Genomic DNA, 21280 nt, shown 5'->3' with positions numbered 1-21280 from the left:
GACTGGCCAACTGTATCTCTTTGGTGTAACTTGCTGTCATGAGTTTTTGGTGTTAGATTGATTGACAAGCGTTGTGGGAGGGAGGGAATGGGTGGCTTAAGTTGTTTCCTTGAATTGAATTTCTGGGTTTTTTCCTTTTCTATTTATCACTTCTTAGATACATGTGTGGTATTACTTTTAACTCTTCCATTATAGCAGCAATTAAAGGCTTCTATATTCTTTGTAGCTTTTAAAAACTGGGTAGTAGAGAAAGTGAAATATTAGTGCCTCTAGTTGCATGTTTTTTCTTTGCCTATATTTTAAGAAGTAGCTGTGTAATTTCCAACTCCAATTTTGTCTACCTAAGCAAAATCATGTGCTCAGAAATTTAATATGTGTTCAGACATTCTGAAAACCTTAGTTTTCACTTACCCTTCTTAAAAGTAAGGGTTTTCTGTAGTAGTTAATACAGATCTGAAATCAATCTCAAATACTTGCCCAGAAATATGAGAGTGTTCATCCTCTTCTGTTGTCCAAAAAAAAATGTGTCTCTTATGTATTTAGTTTGATGTTCTTCTGGTGGTGGAGAACTGTGGTTTCTCACCGTGACAGCTCCTGGGAAAGCAAGATAAGCCATGTAGGCAGGTTGTCACATGTGTGATGAGAACGATCTGACAGAACTGGAATGGCAAGGAGCACATTCCTGTGCTCCTTTCCAAGCATAGAAAGGGAATTCACAAACTTACCATGGAAGAAAACTGATTTTGCATAGGATACACATGCTTTAGTGAAAGGTAATAATCCAAGGCTTCTATCTCTTCTTTCCAGTGGGAAAAACACCCAGGCTGAAGATCACCCATCATATGTTCATGTGAATAGGACCTCTGGTCTTTTTTTTTTTTTTTTTTTTTTTTAGGACAGGATGTTTGGGAGAACTGAGGAACACAGGTTGGTTGATATGGAACTGACAAAGATCCAACACCATGAGATACATTTTTATGGTGCTTATGTTGGGAGCAAAACCGGATTTTACTGTGAAAATAAAGCTGAAATTAAATCACTGTTGATTTTTTTTTGCCTTGCAGGCATTTAATGATCTCTTGCTGCTGTTTCATTTAGAGTATAATTACTGTACGTGAAGTAATTACAGCTTAACTGTGTATAACTGTGGAATGAAGCTCAAATCCCTTTTGCAGGTTTTAATCATCTTTCAGCAATATCTCCTCTTCTGTAAACCCTTTTATTTTAGGTACAGAAGTAGGTAACATTTCTCTGTGGCACAATTTATTTTTACCTGTAGTTTCAGCTCATCTAATGCTCTAGGAGGAACTGGTGGTGGCGAAAATGGGATGGTTAGAACCAGTGAAGCGAGATCACTTCTCTCTAACAAGCCAGCACAAATGTTAAATTCTGTTTTAATCCTCAATGACTTTATCGTGCAGCTGCTCTGCACCAGAGACCAGTCTGCCCCAAAGGCAATGCCAGGGGTCAGAGCGATGAGGGAAGCTTCATTCATTAAAGAGACTTTATTTGCTTCTTGCACTTAGTTTGGTTTACAGTGTTTCTTCTCAAGTGTTTTATTGAAGTCAGGTGTTAACTGTAGAACACCTTTGATTAGATGAAATAGCCAATGTTGTCTTAAGGATTTTCAGGAGTGTAACTAGCTGATCTCCCTCACGTCTTTAAATATAGCTTATTGTCTATATCAACGTGAAACTGAAGGAATTTAAACGTATACTACTATCCATATGCTGTAAATTGGTCCTAGTGGCTGGCCTTTCCCAATGTCCTCACCCTTTTCTGAGAGTAAATTCCATGAATCAGATTTTGCAGATAAGATCATACCAGGCTGCTTGTATAGAAGCACTAATCCCTGCAGTAAACACTGTAAACACTGCTCACATGCTCCTATACAGTTTCCTGTTTTAAAAGTTTTTCTTTATCCTTGCAGAAAGCCTTCCTTGCCTGATAAAGATCAATCAGCTCAAAACTATACATTTGTTAATGTAGCAGTAAATGTTTGTGAAATCCTGCAGAGTCTTTTTAAACAACTAAGTTCTTAGCTGCCAGCAGTGTAGTTGTGCATGGGGATGCAAGCATAAAATACTTGTTTAACTGGATATTACAAGTTCCAATCTAATTGTTCAAAAGTGATATACACACACTCAGTTCTCCCCTATGCGTAGAAGTCAAGATAAATGTGATGTGACTGCATTTACAACATTTTGTATTTCGTTTATGTCACAGTTTTGAGTCCTTAAGATTAGTATCACTGTGTGAAAATCAAGTGTGTCCTCATTATTTTCTTTTTCTTTTTTTTCCCCCTAAATGCAGAAAAACTTCACTGGCCTAAGACAGAGCTTTCTAGGAAATCAGTCCTGAGTCTGGACATAAATAAGCTGGACATTAATAATGAAAACAGCCTTCAGCATCCACCTTCTGGGATCCTTAAGGACATTTTCACAACAGGAACCAGTAGCTACAACGTACTTTTGCAGAGCAAAGAGGAGAAAAAACACCACGCTCAAAAGCAACCATCCGCCCATCACAAGAAACACAGGAAAACCACCAAGTGCTCCTCCAGCTCGCGGGGCAGCGAGCACCGCCGACTGAAGGGGCCGCTGCCCTTGCTGGGCGGGTGGTGCTGCGGCCCAAGGCAGCCGCCCCTCCTCGGCGCCGACCCCACGGCCACCGGCATCAGGCTCTCCAGCAGCACCTCGGCTGCGGGGAGCGCCGCCGCGCTGTTACCGCGGCCCAGAAGCAGAACGAAAAAGCATTCTAGTTTCACAAAGCCAAAGCAGTCACAGCAGTCCTCAAAAAGCCATGGTAAGGATGGCGAGGTCGCTGGACAAAAGCTCTGTTTACTGACTGCAATCAAGCCGTCCAATGTGGAGAAAGAGAAGGTTAAATTTTTCGACTCCGATTTCACGTACAATCCTCAATTTGAATATGAAAACCCTGCTCTGCCAAACGTGTTAGCTAAGCACAGCCATGCATCTGATAGATTTCTTAAGCAGGTATAGTTATTTTTATTCCACTCAATTTCCAGTGATTATTTCTTCATACACCTACGTGGTATTTGCCTTTGTTTGTAGCAAATAATTTCTCCTTGTTCTCCCCTGCTGATTCAAAAATGCATCAAAGATGAGAATAGTAGCAGCACTAGTAGAAATGAAATAAAATATTTTTTCTTAAAAATATTAAAATCTTTCTAAAATGTACAGGATTTTAAAGGATAAGGGCACAGTTTCTTCTAAATGGGTTTATATGAAACATAATTTAAAGCAAGAAAGTTTTTTAGGCAATGAAGCAGGGTCCAGTATAGGAAAAATACAGTTCCTAAATAGGCAGAGGAATAAGGCAGCATAGAAATCCTGCCAGTCCTCTTGGTGACACAGGGATTGGGAGAGCATAGCAATAATTTGAGGTCATCATTGTCACATAAGCACATGTTGATGTTCCTTGTTTTAATCGACTTTGAAAGGGTATTTGAATATCCATTAGATTCAGTCAAGCAGCAGCCAAATTCCATTCCAGAGAGAGGTAAATTTTAAGAAGACAATTTTGGTTTTTCATAACATGCAGCCACACTGGTGACATAGCTACAGACATTCCCATTCTCTGTAACTGCCTTGGCTTCCTATCTGAGTTAGAAAAAACCTAAACAAAAGCCTTTCTTTCAGCCTTGACCTAAGTGACAAAACCTGGTGCTTATCTGTATGGTAGCAGAAGCAGTATTCTTCCCACTTTTGCTATTTTTAAATGGTTTAGAATTTTTTTTTTTTTAAATTTTAAAATGGTTTCTATCTTATTTAAGTCTGATAAGCTTTTCTAAACAGAGGCTCATGTTTTCAAGTTTCCTTTAATTTGGGAAGACATTCTGCCATTCCATGAGCTTCACTTCTTTGTGATATGAATATTTCAATTAAAACTAAAATTACTGATGGAAAAGATACATGAATTAAAAGGACTAGGTACTGTAGGAACTGATCCCTGACTTGTGAATCGGTGGATTTTTTTTTTCTTTTCCTAAACCCAAGAATGCACAAAAGTGCTATTGCCCATGACATCATTGTATTGATAATCTCCATTTTCATATTGAAAATATCTGTATATTTCAACAACTCAGTTTCTGGGTTTTCATTAAAAATTTGTTTTCTTTATAAGAAAAGGTTAACAGCTGTTGTATTAAATTCTTCTTCCATACTTCCAGACAATGAACTAAATCATAATGACACCAAATAAAACTGCTCCTTGACCAGAGCTTTTTAATAGGTTTTCCTTTGATTTTTTTTAATCAATATTAGCAACATAGATGACATCAAATCAACAACTACTGATTTGACAGACCAAAATTAATACAAATTCTCCCTTTTAGTGTGGGCTAGCAGAGCCTTAAAAGTCCTCTTATGCATGAGGATTTTCTGGTGCAAGCCTGTCTTTGGTTTACACTTCTTTTATTTAACCCCTAAGCCTAAATACTGAAAATTTTAACAGTGAATGGTTCCTCAATATTATTCTGATTTTTAACTCTACTTTTTTCCCTGTCCATAAAAAGTATGGGAAAATTAAGGTTCTGTAACAGCTTTATAAAAGAAAGTAAAGGATTTAATACGCAAGGAAGTATGATATTTCTGACAATTAACAAGGAAGATGTAAATTGTATCACAAGTCTTAGTTTGAGTCACTAGAAAAGCATGTATTCAAAGTTCAGCTCCTAAAAATACCAAACAAAAATACCTTGCACTTAAAAATGTCCAAACCAGCAGCTTTAACACAGCCTCAAGCCCAGCAGGTGTCACTCTCTTTTACCTACAACTAGCTTTAGAAATTGTCATCCCCATGCAAATTTGAATTTAATTTCATGCAAATTTACTATCCAGAAAAAGCAACATTAATCAAAATTTTAGTCAGCAAGTAGTGTAGGAGCACTTGCTTTTCCTCACTTCCTTCGGCACAGATTTTCCTTATCAGAAGAAATATGTAGGATTCTCAGAGGAGGTTAAGTTCAGAAAGGATGACTTCAGTTGCAAAAAATGTACTCACAGTATCAAGAGCTTGTCTGCAGTAAAAACCACAACTGTATGTAGTCATCCTTTTTGCTACAAGAAGGTTCAATTCAGTTTTGTTGGGGGTTTTTTGAAGTGTATTTGGCTTCTGTTCATTACTCCACTTATTTTAGAAAGCCTTGATAACTGTAAATAAAGTTATTGCTTTTTTTTCCTACAAAAGGTGCTCATGGCAAGTTACTCTTTCTTGCTCTTTTATGAGTAAAAAGCTATAAACCCAGCTCTTACTGACTGAACCCACCATTTTTATACAGGGCTTTTAGGATACTTAAGTGAAATGAGCTCAAAAACTGACATTTCAGAATTTTAGAGAATTTTTCAGTCATGTCAAAAATCCACAACTATGCATAGCCTGCTAGGACATTAAAACAGATTGTGTTTTCTTATTGTCCTTCCTGCATTTGTACATGTCTATGAAATTGGTTAATATAGCATTACTGAAATATGTCTGGAAGACAAATCACACTCTGCCCCATTTATTTATTTTTTTACAGATAAAGAACACTGAAGATTTACAAACCATTAACCTAGCAATGCTGCAGTGGGGAACACACAGGCTTGTGATCACCCACTTTACCCCACTTCTGTACTTAAACCAAAGCTTTTAAATCTTGGGCACACTTTTACTGATTGACTTTTCACAGACATAGAGAAAACATTTTTAAGTTATTAATTTGAAAAATACTATTTTTTTAGTGCCTTTCTTCTCATACTGTGTTCTGTTTGTTTCTCCCTACTTTATGACATTTTCTTCATAATAAAGTTTTTTCATGAGTTACACAATATCATGTCTTTAGGGAAGTAAACTGGAGAATAGAAAATACCATGCATATTTGCACTCTTCATATTGATTAACATATCTGATATTACAGAATTTAATTCTCTTACAACTGTATTTCAGGGTCAATGCAGCAGCTCTGTGCTCTAAAGGTTTTCTGGCTCAAACTACTTATCCCTCATTGTGAAGTTTCTTAGCACTCAAAGTGTTGGTTCTTTTTTGCTCAGATGCTATTATTTGCAGTGTTAGCAGAGCAGATGAACTCAACAGTTGCAATTTGCTGAACCAAAATCAGCAGGTTGCAATTTTAGGTAACCTGTTTCTTTGAATTGTACAAGGCAGTAAGAATTCTATCTCTATATACAGCAAAAATCTCCCAACCATTTATTTGAATGAGTGATCCCCCCAGGAAAGCGTTATACATCCTCTTCCCTTCTATTCATAAGAGTAAAGCAGTTTTGAGTTCATAAATAAACCAGTTATACCACATTGCAAGTTGTTCATGTGACACCTTTTAAGGCAATAATAAAAGTAGCCTACAATTAGCAAATTTATCAGATGTTGAGGAAAAATTTAGGTGGAGCTGGAAGACTAAACATGGCATTCAACACTGAGTAGTCCTTTGCTATATGCAAGTGATGTCACACCTTAGGCAGGTGGAAGTTTCAAGAACATGACACTGTCTGTAAAAAGCACTTAATTGTAAAACACTTCGTTCTCCAATAGAAATTTCCTTGTTAACTAAGATTTATAGATAAGGCGGGCTAATACCTAACACAAAGCATATCAGGCCATCCAAATGGCAAAGGTTCTCAGGGTCTGACACAAACATCCCTCTTCCCCTAGAAGAGACTAATTTATCACCTCTGGTGATGCCACAGTCGGAAGATAGCTTTACTTCAGAACAGTCTCATACAAAAACCCAGTGAGTACTAACTTCAAATGATTTAAAAAGTAATTCAAAAGTTTTCAATTAAATATATTTCTTCCAGCTCGAAATTACTTTAATGTGACCTTTGTACCACTAAGAACAAGCATGCAAAAGAAAAGCCCCTATAAATGCTGAATAAAACCCAAAATACTACAGCCTGGGTGGACTAGCCTCAAAAGCTACAATTGCCTTCTCTCCCTCCATTCCTCTTGGCCCAAACAGCCAGCATTTTATGGCTGTGGATTAGACTAACAAGCTCAGCCTGGTACTGAGTGTTACCTAATGATTCATCTTGGAAGCTTTTTTTCCCTCAGCAGATAAGTTATACAGGAAGAAGAGCAATGATGTGTGTCTACTTTGTCTGTCTTACAAATATTGGCAGAGACTGCAAACCCTTTGCAGCAGAGCTGCTTCTGAATGTAGGATGAGCCGACTCAACTGGGGGACTGACTCCTATATCACCGAACCCCTTCTCTGACTTGCTTGCCTCACACTGCTCATAAGAAGTCTTATCAGTCCATATTTCTACAATAACTCTCAACCACTGAGCTGTGTTGCTGAGCATGGGTGACTTGGGATTCAGAGACTTACTTGGCTGGAAATAATTTGTTTTAAAAGGTCAACACAGCCATAACCTAAACCACTCAATTAAACAGCCTTGCCTTGCTCGTTAGTGCTTCTGTATCATTGCTTTCTTGAGCATCAGCAGCGTTTGCTGTGCAAGGGGGCTTGTCTTGGGATTGCTACTTCTTTTGGCATGCTTTTTTAGTGATCAGAAGGATAAGCAGACATTTTAGGTAATACTGAAAAGAACAGGAATTACTCCTAGCCAGTAACCTGGTACAGCCACATAGTTCTTCATTTCTTCCGTTTTTTCACTTGTTGCTAAGGAGTTTATAGTTTGGCCTGAGGAACTGCAGCAGTACCAGTGTTCTGCTGGCCCAGAGGCTGGAAGATAAGCTCACAGTTGGATGCTGCAGTAGGCAGCAGCTGGCTTACTGGTCTGATTTTTCCCTTTCCCAGCAAGTTCTTGCAACACCTGACTGAGTCATCTCACCTTGGAGGCAGGTGCAGAATCCCAAATTAAGGGCTTGGTATTGTAGCCAGTGACTGGAAAGCAAACGCTTCCTAAACCTTTTCCCTTCAGGAAACACCACCAGTGGGAGTGGTTGTAGCAACAAGTGTCCAAACCAGGAACATCACTGGGGATGGGGCTCATCTCAGTGTCAGGCCATCTGCCACTCCCCAGAGATTTGTGTGCAGTGTGTCTGTGTGATAGCTTTCCCTGTTGTTTTGGTGCTTCCAGAGCCCCACCTGCCCACTTGGAAAGAATTTTCAGGACTTTTTTCTGTTTCACTTGAAGCAGAGTCAAAAGAGAAGGTGATAGGGGTAAGTACCCTTAGTAATTTCTGAATATCTGTTCAGTAATGAGAAGGCTTAAGCTTAATGACTTTCTCAGTATGCAGGAGGTCAAACTTGCAACACCTATCTGGCTGTGAATGGAATACTAGAATGTGGGTTACCTAGCCTGGCACATAAATAAGTTTGCCCTTGCACTCTATCAATCTCTATTGAGATTGAAGAAGTTGGACTGGGTCTGTGTTTGTTCAGGAGGCCCTGTATCTGAAAACCTGCTGTTTGTATTGTGCTGTTGATTCAAGTGCCTCACAGCATTTAGGAAAGTCTTCAACAGCCCAGGAAGGTGCCTGCAGACAGGCAGGCAAGCAAGCAGGAAAAGCTGGAACCTGGGTCTTCTGACTCCCAAAATTATTCCGCCTCCTGTAGCATGGAGGTCTGAGCTCCAGAAGTTTGCTGGTACAGACAGCCAAGCAGGAGGTTTGATGTGCTTGGTGCTCGTTTTCTCACTGTTTGTTATGATGAGGCATGTTTAGAAAATGCCTGCACTCCAGCTAAGGTCAGAGAGTCCTCTAGGATTTCATTTGAAATGAACTTAGATTCTAGAATTTCAAGTGGGTACTTAGTGTTTAGTCTTATATAGTTAATTGAAATTTAATATCAACAGGTTGTGAAGACAAATTTCATGCTAGAAGATTGAGTGCTTAGGTTGATTGAGAGATGACTTATTCCAGAGTGAATGAATAAAGTTAACTAATTGTTCATAGAAACCCTATATACCAAACAACTAGTAAGTGACATAAATATCTTAAGGACTTGGCACCTGGCAAAGGAGGCTGAGGAACTGTTATCGTGAATTGTTCAGGCTGCGGGCTGAGAATAAATTTCCTGGGAAAAGGGTGGGAATATTTAGGTTGCTTCTTTAACCAAGGATTTTGTATAAGATAGGCAAATGCCTCAGCATGAGCAGACACTGAAAAAAATTATAAAACAGACAATGTTCTTAGAAGTTAAAATTCATAGGTACTTTTTATAAAAACGAAAAATGGTTTGGAAAAATATATAAGACAAAGAAATACTGAACATTAGGTGCAATATTCCTTTGGTATTCAGGTAGGTGACACTTCCCTCATCAAAGAGCTATTAGACTTTAAGAATATGTCTAGTTGTTGTTTCTGGATTTCAGTAGCAGTTACTCAGGGTTGCTTAGTTTCAGCTTGAAAAACATTAGAGAAGGATTGTTAGTAGCTGTGAGATAAAAAATCCAACTTTTGTGGAAAATAAGTCAGAATTACATAGCTGGAGACAAACGCCTTCATGAAGGGATAAAAGTGTATAATGTAAAAAGAGATTCTGTCTGCTAGATTTTCACCTTTATTGGTTGTGGTATTTTCTTGGCAAGAGCACTAATTTTTAAAGGTAGTGCCAAGAGCTTCTGTTATCAATGACTATTCAAAAAGCTATTTCCTGTTGCTGGACTGTTGCTGAGAAAGAAGTTATTCCATACCACATTTTCTTTTAAGGGGTGTGAAATGACATGCTGAAACACAGACAACTGGTGATGAGCATTTCACACCCCACCAATAAAATCTTCAATATACATAGTTCAGATAATAGTTACGGGCATTATGCTAAGCTTTGCACCTACTAGGGACTTCTTTTAGCAGCAATTCACAGGAGAATTGTTGATACCACTCTATTTATCTCATGAAATAGGCCTTCATTTTGGGGAGTTATTAAAAAGTACTGTGGTTTAAATGAAAAGTTTAAATGAAAGTTCTATAAATAGAAGTTTCTGCTCTCTCTTCTCCTCTCTCACACAAACAACCATGGTACAAGGGATTTCATTGTAAGGAGACATTTTCATTGTAAGGAGACTTTTGGTAGAAGTACTGTTGTTAAAATTATAGTTACACATCTGCTTAATCATGGTTCAGTGTTCCTAAATTAGAAAATGCCCAGAAATGAAGCAAGATGACCATAACAGTTGCTCTTTATCAAATTCTTTGGAAAAACATAAAAAGAAACATGCTGTCAAACTGCAAATGTCCTGGAGACCTTTATGACAAGGCCTGTTTTACAAGGCAGTTGTACAACACTGCCAAAATTAAAGAGTAAATGGGTATTATTTAATAGACTGATAATCATCTAATCATCACCCTCATGTATCTGGGTTTGAGATGAGTTGATCAGAATCTTTTTTCAGTACTTTGGCATTAATGTACATCTGAAGATGGCATAAATTCATTGCAGAGCATGTCAGCATGTATTAAATATGTACAGCCTGTTAGTGACTGCTAGTGAGTTAGGAAAAGAAGGATTTTTAAACTAAGAAAAAAAGAGAGATTGAGAGGAAGAGAAAGAATACAAGTGTCAGTCTGACATGGGGATCTTACTGCACTGATATTTGCAATGCTTTTTCATTTTATAGTCAATTAATATTATGAAGCGGACATTGCAGAAATATGGAAGCTATGAAAAATTTGAACAGGCTGCTGGAGGCAGCTTGCTGACCAAAAGTCGCATCTGGAATCACGTCAGGAAATACATGGTGAAAGAGGGCTGTCTTGGTGAGGTAAGTCCTGCGCTGGATCAGGAAAGAAACGCTTATATAGGTCTTAGACATTAAATGTCTAAGGGACACAAGAGACCATCTGGGAGGCCTTTCCTCTATAATTACTAGAATATTCCTTACATCATACTTTTCTCATGTTTAAGCCCAGTCTAATATTTGAACAATTGAAATTACACAAATTCATTTTGAACTCTTCAGTCATCTCTCTTAGCCTGTTTCCTGATTCATATATGTGTGTTCTTAAATTATCGTCTTTTGGGAGTACCCAAGAACGACACCCTTCCTTCCCTCCTTTTTTCAGCTACTTGGAGACCAGCACATTTCCATTTATTCATCAGTTCTGCCATCTGTTCTGCATCAAATTATTTACGCCAAAGGAAAGACTTAAGAAAGGGCGAAGAAAAATATGCAGTGGCGCAAGAGAGTGATTTATGAGAAGCAACACAAATGAAAGTGACATAAGTGAATAAAAATGGTTGAAAGTGCTCGTTGAGTTGTTTTGAGTGCTGTTTTTTACCTGGCTTTAGCCATCTAATTTTTTAGAGCCCTGTGAAAAAAAATTTTTTTCTATATTCAGAATTTTAGAAGACCAGTTTGATGAAGTTACATGAAATTGCTTGAAAAAGTCAGATGAAACTTAATGTATAAAAAAGGAATTAATCCAAATGAAATCACCAGATGATAAAGTCAAAGACTTGGGTGAGATCACTGGCAGGGAGCAAGAGGAGTCATGAGACAAAAATTAATTCCCAGAAGCTAGGCTTAATTGGTAAACATAATATTATTACACATTTATTATTACATATTATTACATATTTATAATATTACATATGCATATTTATAATATTAATTATAATATTATAATGTGTGATAATATTATCACATATTTTTGTGAGACTATGATTTGACACTGATAACTAGACTTTACCTGTTTTTCTAAGAGTGGGATTAATAAACTACAATTTAAAGCAAAGAGAAAAAAATGTATGTTTTGTCTTTTCCTGTGCTTTTATCTCCCTCTTTATTTTTTACTTGGTTTGACTTCATGGCAGCTGGATCCTACATCCTCATTCAGCAACCCATGTTCTTCTTAATGAAATGCTTCACTTTTTCTGTGAAAATAGGGTTAATACATCATGCTTAGAATGGTCTAAAATATGAATATACTCTCTCCAGCTGAAGAGGTGTTAATAAAGTTAAGTGGCACCTGTCCTTTAAATCTAAATGCTTTAGTATTTACCAATTTTTCCTGCCTCTTAAATGCAAGTTTTATGGGACTGACCATCTGCTGTTGAACTTGAAGCTGAATGGTGAGTTTTGAGTACAGGGAAGTGTTAATATTCATGCCTTTGATCGCTGGGTCCTTTTCTTTGGATACTAAAAAAGTAATCTTTCTTTAAAGTAGTCTCCCTTGTACTATTCTGAGTGGTACTGTTTCTTTAGGATTTACATAAAGAGGGAAAGGTTTTTAGTCTTCAACAAAGAGTTTCACTTTTCCCTCTCAGTCACTTGTTTAAAAAAGCTTTTTGAAGTTAAATAATAAAATATATCAATATGAATTAGTTTTCTTCTCTGCCAGTTTTTGTTTTGATTACCAGTTTTCCAAGAGAAAACAGGAAAGCAAGAACTATTTTGCTGTATAGAACCAAACAATACCAGTATTTTAGTATTTCAAGTCTGCATCGTGTAACAGGAGAAAAAGTACACAGTACTACCCCCTCTCTTTCAAGTGGCTTTGGAATTGCTTTCAGACAGCTTATTATATAGATATCTAGTCAATTTACTAGATAAAGTGTTCTTACCTAGTACTTTTCATTCTTAGTAATACTAAGATAATTCAGCACAGTTCAGAAACAGGAATTTTCTCTAATTTATTATGCATGCAATTGCTCCATGCCCTCTGAATCTAGTCAGTGTTACTGTACTGTATTTTTCAGTCTCATGTTTATCTACACCCTCACTCACCCCATAAAGTTTGAGATTCTGTTAGTAGCTCAGGTGAGTAGGATAAACTCACTCAGAAGGCTCTCTCAGGTGATTGCTGATTGCAAGACAGAATTGTGGAGGGCAAGGGACCAACGAAAAATGAAATAATGGAAGAGCCAGAAGAAAAAGCAGGAACAGCAGTGAGAAGAGAGCTCTTTCAGTTCTACCTGAACTCTCTCCTCTTCAGATTGTGGTCCATCTCACAGAGGACCTGCTGTCCCGAGCCTCCATGACCGTGGTGAATGGCCGCCCCACTCTCACCATCAATGTCTCCACTGCGCGAGAGCACTGGCTGGAGGGGATGCTGAGACACGAAATTGGTATGAGCATGACGTGCCTTCTGCAGGCAAAGGGGAGTACTTGCATGCATTCTTACTTATGGCACAGGGATGGGCCAGGCACTGGACAGATACAGAAAGAGGGAGCATTGCTATCCAAAGAACCCATACTGGAGATGTGCTACAGGGAAGGAGAAATCTTTTTATTACTGCAGTGAAAGACTTCCTAGGGTTCATGGACATTAGCATTTTAGATCAGACCCAGAGCAAGCTTTTGAAGCAGGCCTACCAGCTAGTCCTACTTACAGCACTGAGGTTCCCATGTCAAAGGAATCTTTAAGCAGGCAAAGAGTGATCCTTTCAGATGGTGCTAGCCCAGAGGCTCTGCTGCAGGGCATACCTTCTGTGCTGTCACTGATCAGGGATGTTTTGCTCATGATAGCAATTTTTTATTTTAACTACTCTGGAGTTTAAAAAAAAATAGGTGAGGAAACAAAAATAATGTGACTGTTCAACCTCGACCCCAGCCATGTCACTTTACAAACCTGCTCCTGTCATGCTGCAAATGTATGCATGTTTTAGGTATGAAGAATTTACACAGTGATCCCTAAACTGGTGTAAAATTGCTGCCGTTTTGTATTACAACAAGGTTGGTGTAGCCTTGTGGAAAATGTCTACAATTTTTCAGTGCATCTTTTTCAACTAAGTGCATAAAAATGGATAAACTTGGCTAGTGCCTGAATAACAACTGAAGAATAAGGCTAGGAAATTGCCTAGAACCACTGCTTCTCACATTTTAAGGGACATAACATCTTCCGAGGCTGCAGTAGTGCTGTTTAATCACCTTCAGGAGGCAATATTTCTGCCCTTTTACTTTGATTTTCGTTTATGTTGATCCCTACAATGCCTAGCCTATGCCAGAGACAATACATCTTCTAAGACTTCTGAAAATTCATTTTCACAGATTTAGAAAGTCAAGTTCTCCTGATAGTTGCATTCCTTCAGGAATTTCACTTGCAGTGAGCAGGTGAATATTTGTGTGGTGTATATATCTATGACAAAATTCTCTGTTGTAGACAAGGCTAAATTCATCCCTTTTCCCAGTGCCCAGTCCTACCAGCTCAGAATTCTGGATTGGGTATCTCCTTATATATTTTATATTTTTTTGTTAATCATTAGATGCTACTGTTCTAAGTGCCAGGTTCCTTTTATTTTTTTTTTTCAGGAACTCATTACTTTCGGGGTTTTAACAACAACAGCCAACCTTGGTGCAACCGTAATGGACGTAGAAAACATGGGTTAAAACCAATCAACCCTACAGAAGAGGGGCTAGCAAGCATTCACAGCGTCCTGTTCCGCAAAGACCCTTTCCTTTGGAGAGCTGCCCTGCTCTATTACACAGTGTACCAGGCCAGCCAAATGTCCTTCAGTCAGCTTTTCCAGGACGTGGGGAAATTTGTCAAGGACCCCAGTACTAGGTGGGATTACTGCGTACGTGCCAAGAGAGGATGGACTGACACTTCACAGCCAGGTGAGTTCCCTATTTGTGTTCTCTTGTTTTGTACTTCAGGGAGGTTTTTAGAACATGCACAGAGCTCCTTAATGATGTCATACAGTAAAACCTTTGTAAAAGGGAGAAATCAGACTCCACATTTTCTTAAATAGCATCCCAGGAATTCTGCTATGGAAAAAAAGGCTGAGAATGCTCATGAGTGAGGTTTTCAAGATGAATCAGTAAAGGAATTTTTTTTTTTTTTTTTTTTTTTTTTTTTTTTTTTTTTGTAGAAGTGGAACGCAAATGCAAAACTTTGAAAAAAATTGTATTCAAAGTTTGACGTGCTTTCTACAGATGTAATGTTGCCTGTGGTTATTCACAGGCCCTATCTTCCATGTTTGATTTATTTTTCTGGCTAGTGGGTTTTGCTTTCTAGCTAGTTTTTGGAAAGATTTTCAAAGTCAGGGGTATAAATATCTAGTTTTTAAAAATAAAATTGTTCTGCTGGTAATGGCTTCTGAGAACATTCTTTGATGAAACACTGACAGAATGCAATGTATTTCCATTCCTTTCAGGCTGTTTCAATAAGGACCAGGTGTATTTGGATGGCATCCTCCGAATCTTGAGATACAGGGAGTCCATTGATTTTCATCTTTTGACAGCCCTTGGAAAGGTGACTGAACTCATTGTTCCCAAGGGTATAGTTTTATCATTTCAGCAAGCCTGCCTGTAAAAGCTATGAGTCATGGTGCTTTTACTTTGATCTAGAATTATCTGCTCTGTACAGCACCTTTAATTACACTGTGCAAGTTGCAAGTATTTTGAGGTCCTAAAAATTTCTACCAGCTTGTCCTCATTCTTCACTTATCGGATTAAGATTTTATGGCCATATTTCTCAGACTTTCCTCCCTTTATGGGGTACTACCTGACTTGCAGTACAACAGACTGCCCTGGCCAAACAAGACAGGTACTTGATAAGGCAGTGGTCCTAGCAGAAAACAAAACCATTTGACAATAATGCACCCTTCTTTCCACCACAAAGAGTATTTCATCTCAAAGCTCTCTCATTGATGGCAGGTGCTTTTCAAAAACTGAAGGGTTTTTTACCCCAAGATAATGGCATTTCTACATTTACAGAATGTGAATGAATTTTAGGTCCAATCTAACTGTCATGGCTTCTTTGTTCTCAAATCAACCTAGAATCATTAGGTTTGAAGAGACCTTCGCAATCATTGACTCCAACCCATGCCCTAACACCTCAACTAAACCATGGCACTGAGTGCCACATGCAGTCTTTTTTTAAATACATCCAGGAATGGTGACTCCACCACCTCCCCAGGCAGACAATTCCTTTACTTTATTATTCTTTCCATGAAAACTTTTTCTAATATCCAACCTATATTTCCCTTGGCACAGCTTAAGGCGGTGTTCTCTGGTTCTGTCAGTTGCTGCCTGGTGAAAGACACCAAACCCCACCTTTCAGGACGTTGTAGAGAGTGATAAAGCCACCTCTGAGTCTCATTTTCTCCAGGCTGAACAACCTCAGCTCCCTCAGTCATTCCTCATAGGGCTTGTGTTCAAGCCCCTCACCAGCCTTGTTGCCCTCCTGTGGATATGCTCAAGCTCCAGTCATCCTAAGAAATACAGAAATTTTGTCACACTTCTTGAACCAAATCCTTGGATTGCTGAGCTTTCACAGTTCATTAAGCAGGGTTCATACTCACATAAACAGGGAGTCAAATTGACTTGAGCTTGAACTTAGAGCTGCTATACCAACATTTCTGCCTACTTAGCAATCAATGGGTGATAAAGGGAAGGGGCATCTTAGGATAGAGGGTTTTGGTCCACATTTGAGTTTTCCCTTTACTGTCAAAAATATCCATATTGATAAGCAAGAGCAGTTTAGGTAACTAAACCAAGTTAGGAAGCTTTGAAAATAAAATCACGCTGTCATATAAGTCTGCAACTTTCTCTCTGAAGTTTCTTTTTGCTTTAAGCCTGCTAAATCACTGAACACACAGTTCCTTTACTGCTTCATGCCTCTTTTCAGAGAGACTGCAGGTTGTCAGGCCACTTGGAAAACACACTGAGTCATTCCACATAAAATTACAGATTCTACTATCATTCACATTGCATGACACCCACATTAAGGGTCTACAAGCAATTTATTTCTAGCAGTATGATAATTTATAAGTGCTTGACTTTACAACTTTTAAAATCAAGGGATCTTAAAATGTATTCTGAATGGTTTAGCTTCAGACATCTGCAGTAAAGCTAGAAATTTGTGTATCAGGGCAATGTCTGCTCTCAGTTTCACAGATTAGTTGAGGTCTGCTGAGATCTCACAACATCATCTGGTCCAACTTCCATGCTTAAGCAGCATCAACTAGAGCAGTTTGCCCTGGACCATGTCCAGTTGGGCTTTGAATATCACCCACTGATGGTGACTCCACAACCTGTCTGCATGGCCTGTGCCAGTGTTTTTCCATCTTCATTGTACAAAAGTGGTTTGGTTCATATGGAATTTTGTGCATTTTAACTGGTGACCACTGCCTCTTGCCCTGCCAATGTGTGCTGGTGGGAAGAGCCCTATTCCTGTGTTTATACACACTGACAATTCCCGTGAGCTTACTTTTCTCCAGGCTATACAGTTCCAGCTCTCTCAGCCTTTCCTCACAGGAGAGATGCTCCAGTGCCTTAATCATCTTAGTGACTCTTCACTGTGCCCACTCCAAAATCTCCATATCTTCTCATGAAAGAAAGAAATATAAAACTTGCACTGGGATCTAGCCTAGTGGTTTATCACCACTTCAAATGGGGGATTTATTTGGTTTTTTAGGGTGGAATGGGAGGATCAGGTTGTTCCAAAGGGGGTATTAAGTTTGGCTGGCACGTTTTCCAGGTCCTGCTTTCCTGTTGCTTCTGACATACAGTGTAGAGGAGTGTGGTATGGATACATGCAAGTTGTTCAACATACCTAGAAGTGACTAAGGAAAACACTTAAAACCTGAGAAAAGGTGCTTCTTAAAAGGAGAAGTTTTAAAACTTTGCAGGACAGAATCAAATGCAGGAAGCACTGCAAAATATTAATGTGGTAATTTCTTGCAAATATTGCTGAAGAGAAATAGAATGAAGATATTGGGTGCACTTGAGTATATCATAAATACTAGAGTCTGAAAAACATAAAAGCAGCAAAATATCACCTACTGTTATGTTTCCCAAGAAACACATAAGCACATTACAAAGAGCATAAGTAAGCCTGTTTTAACCTCAGTCTTTTTTATCTAGCACCCTGACTAATAATGTGGTAAGGAAGACAACTTGTTTCCACTGCAGGATGGGATTATGTTTTTGATCTCAGGATGTCAACTTTGGTAATTTTTTTAGCAATTACAAGGACTGGGGAAATACATCCCATTCAAATCATATCTCAGATTATAGGTACATGTTTCTTGTTTGCAGTAGTAACAGAAACCTCTGAACATAAATATGAGGGGGAGGGATGCTTTTTCTTTCTTTAGGCAGGAAAAGAGGTAGAATTTAATTGCATGTAGTGCTGCATCTCTACCCTGAGAGATGGTAGGGTTTTGTAGAGCTTCTCTGTATCCCCTTCTAAGTAAGTTAGTTAGGTGTAATGCCACACAATCTTCAGATAGTGGTACCTTAGTGACTTGAATAAGCCTGGGCATGGGTGTCTGTTCATTTTAATTGGGTGTATCTTGTCCTTGCAACTAGAAAAGCACACCTGTGTACTCAGATGCAAATTGATTCTCTTTGTGGACTTTGTTCCAATTACCATCACTGAGATATATACCTGTCTCTATGGATCAGGTTTAGCAATCTGGATGACACTGCCCTGTCTTTCCAGAAAGCCCTTCCTTGCACATTGGTGATTCCTTCATGATGAGTAGAAACTATCACCTGCCAAGAGGACAGGCTGCTTCCAGGGAGAGCAGACTGGGCAGGACTCAGCTCCTTAGAGGAAACATGGGGCAAAAAGGTTGGAAGGAGCAGGCTCCACTCAAGCCACCTGGCACAGCATGTGAAGAAATAGGACATGTCAGAAAGTAAGCGCAGCAAGGCTGGTGGGCTTTGCCAAGTGCATATGCTGCTGTCTGCAGGGTGCCAGAACACACAGCTTAGAGACAAAGCAACAACCACACAAATTTCATCACACTGGACAGCTGCCCAAGGAGTCCTGCTCTGTGTTTCCATGGCAGCTTGCACCCAGCTGAAGCATTCACACTTTCTGGACTATCATTCACAGCATTTTGAGCTACTGTGATTAGAAGTCCTAGCTTTTAAAATTGTAAGACTATGAAGATAGCTTTCTTTTTCCTAAGGAAAATGGATATTTCTATCACGTCTTGTAATAGCTGCAAAATGAGAGTTCATCACCTCTACCCAGAAGGTTCTGATGCCATGAGGCAAACCGAGTCACCACTCTGCTATTGAATGGCGAAAACAAAAAAAAACTAAGATTGGGACGCTTAGGTATTGTTCATGTTGTAGTTAGTTACTAGAGGTGCATTTTAATTTAGCTTTGCATAAGCACATTTACTGGTAAAAATGAAACAGTGGAGTTCAGATCAGCAGGCACCATGCATTTCCCTGTTTCCTGTGCCATGCCTGTCCTGCCCTCTCTTTCTAGTTCCTTAGTCTTTTGCAGTGTTTTATCCATTTCCATGTAAATCTTTCCACCTTGTTGAGCAGACATTCCAGGACACATATGTGCTCCATCCTTTCCCTTTCTATTCCTGCAGCTGCTGTAGATGATTCTCATTCACATTCCTGCAAGACTGTTTACTGATTGAATCAAAAGCAGAATCAGGAATTATGAAGGCATTTGCTTAATTTACACTTATTTTGCATCTTCCACTGAAGCCCACAGTTGCTCAAGTTTTCAAATAGTTCTCCAAGATTTTAAATTCTCCTGCTCTGAAATATTTTCTCATTTACAGGATAGAATTTATAGCAGCAGCAGAGAAGCTATGGGACTGTACTGCTAAATTGACCCATGTACTTCCTTACAGATCTCATATGAGGATGTGGATCGCCTGAAAGGATTAGCTGTGATTGAGAACATGAGGGTGCCACACTTTTTGCAAGACCACACCCGGTACATGGAACACTTGAAAAAGATAATGGAAGTCAATGAGCTGACTGATGAGGAGCTCCAGGATCTCATAAATTAACAGTATTAGATCTCCATTCACTTACTGTGTAAGGATGTAGAACTGGACTTCCCAGAGCTTGGAAAAAGGGACTTATGAGGGATGGGAGGGAAAGGGTGGCCAGAATATGTGGAATTCAGAAAAAGACTCTTTATGTCCTTTTGCACTGTGATTGTATTCTGATTATTTTTTAAAGGGATTGTGCATTTTTTTGTAAAATTTTGACTTAGAAATTCCTCTGCAGTGATCTGTCCAATCATTTACTCTCTTTTGTATGCTTGGTATAGTGCTTGGTGCTGTTTCTTGTAATATATTGCCTTTTCCCACCCAGGTTTAGAGGTGGAGGAAAGGAGACAGAGGAGAAATTTCCCCTTAGTTCACTTATCTTTGGCCGTAGCTGTCACAGTTCATAGCGATAGAACTGCTGTAGATTTTGCTGCATTTCTGTCTGCATAACTTTCCCATTTAGTCATCATTACTATGAAAACAGAAAGTTTAAAAACAGTGCACAGAAGCAGGTCTTTGTGCCACAGAATCAAAGTTCGTAACATTACAAAAAGTTCAAGTGTTTTTTTTTTTTTAATGAGAGGGTTAATGTTTTAAAAAAGGGAGAAATGGTAGATAGTGCTGTTTTAATGACTGTAGGTGAGTAGCAAAACTTTCCCTTTCATTCCCTCAAAAATTACACCATTCTACATATTTATGTGTACAGTACATGTTTCAGGAAGCTGAATTCTAGGAAGACCTCCCTCCTTTGAGGGAGCATAGCATGTCTAGGAAATTCTGCATGGCAGTGTTTTGGAAGGAGGATGGAACAAAACTGTGATTTCAAGACACATAGTTCTAAATAAATTCAGGAACATAGGGCCATGATCCAGCACAGCAGGCAACACTGACTTCTTCATTGGGTCACCTGAGCCTGCAGAGGATCAGGTCATATTTTTGAGCAGTACCCCCACATTACAGCAAGCTTGAGCTTGCAGAGCTCATTTCAGAAACAAGATGTGACTGGGGGAGTGAAGACAACTCTGAAGTGCCCAATTCCTATGTTCCAACAGAAGTGCTACACCACTCAGAAGCAACTTTACCTCTGTTTTAACTGCTGGTGCTATATCTAAGACCAAGAGAGAAAGCTCCTTACAGCTAAGAGCATTCTCTAGACACATGATGAATACCTTAGATGATGCAGGAGAACTTACTACATAAACTACATTTTATGATTGCGGATTATGGAATTGGTGAGGTGAAGTATATAAGTATTCTGACAGAAGGGTTTGTTTTAGTAGACAGAATTTTTAGTAGACAGATAAGGTGAGTAGATGGAACCAAGGTTTCCCCCATGCTGTATTTGCATGGACCTGAGCCACAGTATCCCTCTCCTCTTATCCTGTTCTTTAATGTAACAAATGCAATAACTCTCCCATCTTGTTTTACACCCAGGAAACTACCAGATATTACAGTAAAATCCTGGAAACACATTTTCTGATCCATAGGAAAATTTGTGAGGAAAAGGTGACAGTTGGCTAAGAGGGCTGAAGGTTTATGAATAATCCCATAAAAGCAGTTGCCTTTCAGATACTATTGCAGGTTGTTTGCAATGGCTGGCTGGCTGGCTGCTGCAAAAAAGAAAATGTGTTCAACAAGCATAAATGTATCAAA

At 38.8% G+C, this 21280-nt stretch overlaps 1 protein-coding gene across 1 annotated transcript in view; it reads left to right on the top strand.

Annotated features, from left to right (window-relative positions):
* MATCAP2 (microtubule associated tyrosine carboxypeptidase 2) overlaps positions 1-20911 on the top strand; it is a 33138-nt gene extending 12227 nt beyond the window's left edge. The window contains exons 2-7 of the mRNA XM_079302655.1: positions 2314-2996; positions 10545-10688; positions 12862-12994; positions 14178-14483; positions 15023-15120; positions 19481-20911. Of these exons, the coding sequence (XP_079158781.1) occupies positions 2314-2996; positions 10545-10688; positions 12862-12994; positions 14178-14483; positions 15023-15120; positions 19481-19642 (1526 nt within the window). The 3' untranslated portion in view covers positions 19643-20911. The remainder of the gene's footprint in view (positions 1-2313; positions 2997-10544; positions 10689-12861; positions 12995-14177; positions 14484-15022; positions 15121-19480) is intronic.
* Positions 20912-21280: the final 369 nt, after the last annotated feature.

The sequence above is a fragment of the Erithacus rubecula genome (genome assembly GCF_903797595.1).
Source record: "Erithacus rubecula genome assembly, chromosome: 3".
Lineage (NCBI taxonomy): Eukaryota > Metazoa > Chordata > Aves > Passeriformes > Muscicapidae > Erithacus > Erithacus rubecula.
This window is presented reverse-complemented; position numbering and strand designations above follow the sequence as displayed.